Here is a 5,195-nt window from a genome sequence, read left to right on the forward strand (position 1 = left end):
TAATGATACCAATAGTAATCCCTGCAGAACCACATACATTAACTAGTTAGGGGGAGAAACGGCTTCCAGCCAGTCATCAACATTCTCATGAACAACTGGGCACACTTAAAAAATGATTTCTAAGTTGCACCGAACCTCCATAGCCATCTTTGATAGATACAGTGCAAATTTTATATGGATGTGCAATACTCAATCTTCGTGGAGAGCTAACGCCAAAACCAATTAGTTTGGAACAACTTCAGACAAACAAAAGGATATAAGGGAGGAAAATATTTTAATTCCTGCAAACATTTCTCAAAGATTGCATTTATGAAAACATTGATTTTGATTAGTTACCAACTCCCATATCCACCACTAACGAAGGTAAAAAGAAGTGTACAAATAACATGGATCCAACAGTCTTTCACTTATACTAGAAAATTGTCACCAATAATATCACGCTATTTCTATAGAAGGTGTAAAAAGGTCCTAACACTACACCAAAACTCCAAATTTATGGTGAGGGTTAAGGGTTGTAGTTTTATACTTTAACATGCCCCTTCACAGAACACTTATCATTTTTTAAATCCGCTTTGGAAATTTGTTGTTGTTGTGATACCATGTCAAAAGATCTCTGCCACTCCACCAAAACTGTAAAATTATGGTGAGGGTTGAGGGCTATCATTTTAAACTCTAACAAGAGGAGCAAGCAGAATTAAACTATGAGCTGGTATATACTTTTAGGAGTCCAGCTGAGGGATAGTCAAGGTGACTGTGTTCCAGAAAATACTCGCTGCCAAAAACGAACTTTTCCAATCTTTTAATGCTTCGGATTTACTCTTTAATCAAATATTATCAAAATATCCAATGCAGACGCAAAATATAAGCCCACTACAAATATAAAGAGTACACATAAAAGAGAAGCAGAAAATACATTAATCTTCTTCCCAACATGAACTAAAGAAAGGCATAACCACCACATGACAAGGGAAAACTTAATTTCCCTTTTACTCACAGAATCACCATTATATGCAGTAAAAGCTTAATAACAAAATGTATGTACAGATGAAGTTAAAAAAATTTCAGGAAATCTGCTCTCTCCTAGAACTTCAAATGCACACCCAACAACATGCTTTCTCAAGGGCGTGTTTGGCAACAATAAATGAAATGGACAATGAATGAAAACTGGGAAAAAGTATTCTCTTTCTCATGTTCGGCCCTTGTAAAGTGAATAGAAATTATTGGAAAGTGAAGGGCGAGGAAAAATCATGAAAGGATGGGATAGAGTTTTATACCAAGAGCTTAAAATAATTATGTAACGTTCTCAAAACTTTTGAGAACTTTTATTATACAAATCCTTCACCAAGTCAATGCATTTTCTTACTAAAGCGAAGGCAGAGAATATCATTGTATGAAACCGAAATTAGTTTTAATCAAGGTCAGAGACTCAAGAGTAAATTCATGAAAAACCGTGATAGGGTTTTATACCATTTTTTAGACTAAAAAGCAGATTGAGATAGAGTTTCAAGGCCCTAAAATAGGCCTAATGGCACTTCAAGCCAATGAAGCAAGAAAAAGGCTTGTCACTACGGCTTTAGTCTGAAAGGAAGCATTGCATTGGTTGTTCTGTGCAAAGACGACTTTAACGGAACCCTTTTGAGCCTTTTTACACAATGTTCTTAGAACTAAAAAAAATGGCACAAAACAGGTGCAAATAACGCCCTCTAGCTTTACATCATAACAATGAAATCATTGTCAGCTTCAAATTTAGCTTCAATTATGCATATGACTTTTTATCGAGGCCATCACCTAATAATCAACTTCAAAATTCCATTACCATTCTAGCAACGGATAGTTAATAGTCAAATAAGTACACAACCATCATATTACCACACAATAAACCATTACGAAAACAGTATTCGTAGTAGTGTAACCCAGAAACAAAAACAATGTGATCCCAGTTTGTACTAAGAAAAACAAATCTATCATTTCAAAACCCCACCCTACCCCCCTCCTCACCCAAACAAAATGAATCCTTTTGAACCCAATTTACAAACATTCAAAATCACTGAACTGACTTAAGTGCAGCAGAACATTTAGTTAGTGAATCTCAATCGAAACTGATATATTTACCGCGTGCATTTGCACTATTGACCAACATTGACACTTTAGGAACTGAACTAAACTTTGATTACTTAATTCTCCCTACTAAAAATTAGGGGGGGAATAACAAAATCAGCAACTAGTGCTCAATCCTTCTGTCTACCCAAAAATCAAAATCATCTCGAACCCAGTTCAAATATACTCAAATAAAGCGAACTTACCTAGTTCAGGGATGATCTCTCTACAGTTTACAGTTCATGGACTACACAACCCATTGAAACACTTTTTGCTATCAAACTATACCGGACACAATAACACAAACCCACTTGATTAAACTCGAATCCACATCAAAAAAAAAACCTCAATCGAAGTCCAAAAATTTTACCGCAAATTTTGATCGGCGCTTCGAGCTCGAGCAGATTGGGCTGCTGCAAGAAAATCCCCTTCGAAACAACGCAAAGCTGACGGATCTCAGCCTCAGACAACTGCACTTGCTTCCCCGGCTTGCTCCCTTTAACCTCAAGCAATCGATTGATGATATCGTCAACAACTCCAGGATCCATCTATCAAAACCCTAAATTTCACAACTAAACCCCCGAATGGCAGTAGCAAGAAGAAGGAGAGGAAGATATAAGCAACTTTTCGAACATTCCCCCTTCTTCTCTCTCCGCAAAGATTCTCCTCTAGCTCTCAGATAAGGGAAAAGGTGGAGTTTTTATGGGGATTTTTTATTTGGTCAGAGATAGAAAGAAAAAAATATGGGTAAAGGGACTGCTGACCTAAAAAGGGTGGAAGATTCGTGATTGCGGTTCATCGGACGGCTGAGATTTTTTTTTGTTTTTGTTCGTTTATAGTTTTGTCGCGGAGGTCTCGTTTTCGGCGGCTGGTTTTAATCCTGGCCGTTAAATGTTTACGAGATGCGAGATGGCGAACATTTGGCGCCGGTGGAGAACCGGTTTTTTTTTCAGGGGATATTGTGCAAAGGAACGGAATGAGAAGGGAAAATAGACATTCACGGATTAGTTTTTCTTATGGGTATCGTATCTATTCCTTCGCTATTTGTTCAAAACTACTAAAATAATGACTTTCACAGATGCACGTGAAGCAAGAATTTAAAAAGAAATTGTAAGTTAGGATGTCCATTAGAGCCCAAGGCCTGGCTGATCGGGCTCCAGACTCAGGGCCCGGGTTGTCTTGGTGAAGCCCGGGCCCGGCCCGGTTATTAATATATATATATATTTATATATTATATATCATCATTATCTCCTACGCATAAATGCATACGCATTTCAAGATTTGTGTAAGTGCGCTTCTTTATTTGCTTGGTTTTTTTGCCAAATTCCATCGCTCATGTATGTCAACTCTGTGCCCCCTATTATCTCTCTCTTTCCCTAAAAAGCGCCCAAATTCTCCATCACAGCAGTGACCCTCAACCCTCATCCATCCATCAAGCCCCAAAAATCTGGATCTCTCTCGTTTCTGATATCTCTCTCTCGAGCTCCCCCACCAACTCCGCCATTCCCCAATCACTCCAACGCTCCGCAATCTAATAGTGTGTCATTGTGTCTGTGTGTGTTGTGTGATTTTTTTTGAGGAAAATGACTATAGCTTCAAAGATCATGGTCATAAGTGTTTATTTGTTGATGTATTTAAGTACGCAGTATTATATGTGTGTGTGTGTTGTGTGGTGTTTTTTTTTCGAGCGAAAATGACTATAGCTTCACAAGAATCATAGTCCTAAGTTGTTATAGTGTATTTATATCTTAAGTACGCAATTATATATTATATATAATATATTATATATATATATAATATTATATATACCTACTTAATATATATTAATCTATATATATTACCCTCACTCTCACACATCCTTAGCCTAAAAACATAAAACAAAATATCCACTCCATAGTAGGATTCAGATCAAACAAGTCAAAGACACATGCCAGTTATTACTCAGTTAAAACATGCATTAATTACTTCAACGCAGTAAATCCAGATTCATTACCAGTTAAATTTCCAGATTCATGAACCTCAATAACACGTCCTTCATTGTATATATATATATATATATATATATCATAATATATAGTATATATATATATATTATTATATATATATATATATTATATTATATATATATATATATATATAGGAGGTTTTAATTAGAACCGGTCTCCCTATATATATATATATAATTATATATTATATTATATATATATATATATATATATAATATATTATATTTATATATATATATCATATAAATATATATATATATATATATATATATATATATTATATTATATTATATATATATATATTATATATTATAATATATATATATATATATATATATATACTATTATATATATATATATATATAATAGGGGAGCAGGTTCTAATCAAAACGCTCCTTATATCTATATCATATATATATATATATATATATATTATATATATATATATATTATTCTAATATATCATATTATATATATATATATATATATATATATATATATATATATATATATATATATATATATATATATATATATATATATATATATATATATATATATATATATATATATATATATATATATATATATATATATATATATATATATATATATATATATATATATATAGGGAGAGGTTCTAATAAAAACCTCATTAGCCTAAAAACTAAAAACCTCCTTCATCCAATGGCTAGTATTCAGTCAAACAGTCAACAGACACATGCATTAATTACCTCATTAAACACATGCATTAATTACTTCAACGCAGTAAATCCAGATTCACTACAGTAATTCCAGATTCATGACCTCAATGAACACGTCCTTCATTGTAGTGAATCCAGATTCACTGCAGTGAATCCAGATTCATTATCTCAACGAACACGTTTTTCACTGCAGTGAATCCAGATTCACTATAGTGAATCCAGATTTGTGTTCGTTGAGGTAAATAATGCATGTACTTAATACATGTGTCTGTTGACTGTTTGACTGACTCCCAGCCATTGGATTCATCTAGATCCAATGGATGATATTGGTTTTTAGTTTTTAGGCTAAGGAGGTTTTTATTAGAACATCTCCCTATATATATATATA

General features: G+C 33.4%; 1 protein-coding gene across 1 annotated transcript in view; it reads right to left on the reverse strand.

Annotated features, from left to right (window-relative positions):
- Positions 1 to 2,838, reverse strand: part of LOC109837514 (serine/threonine-protein phosphatase PP1 isozyme 3-like) — a 7,865-nt gene extending 5,027 nt beyond the window's left edge. The window contains exon 1 of the mRNA XM_020405795.1: positions 2,468 to 2,838. Coding sequence (XP_020261384.1) covers positions 2,468 to 2,645 — 178 coding nt within the window. The 5' untranslated portion in view covers positions 2,646 to 2,838. The remainder of the gene's footprint in view (positions 1 to 2,467) is intronic.

Source organism: Asparagus officinalis, chromosome 4 (assembly GCF_001876935.1).
Source record: "Asparagus officinalis chromosome 4, Aspof.V1, whole genome shotgun sequence".
NCBI classification, from domain to species: domain Eukaryota; kingdom Viridiplantae; phylum Streptophyta; class Magnoliopsida; order Asparagales; family Asparagaceae; genus Asparagus; species Asparagus officinalis.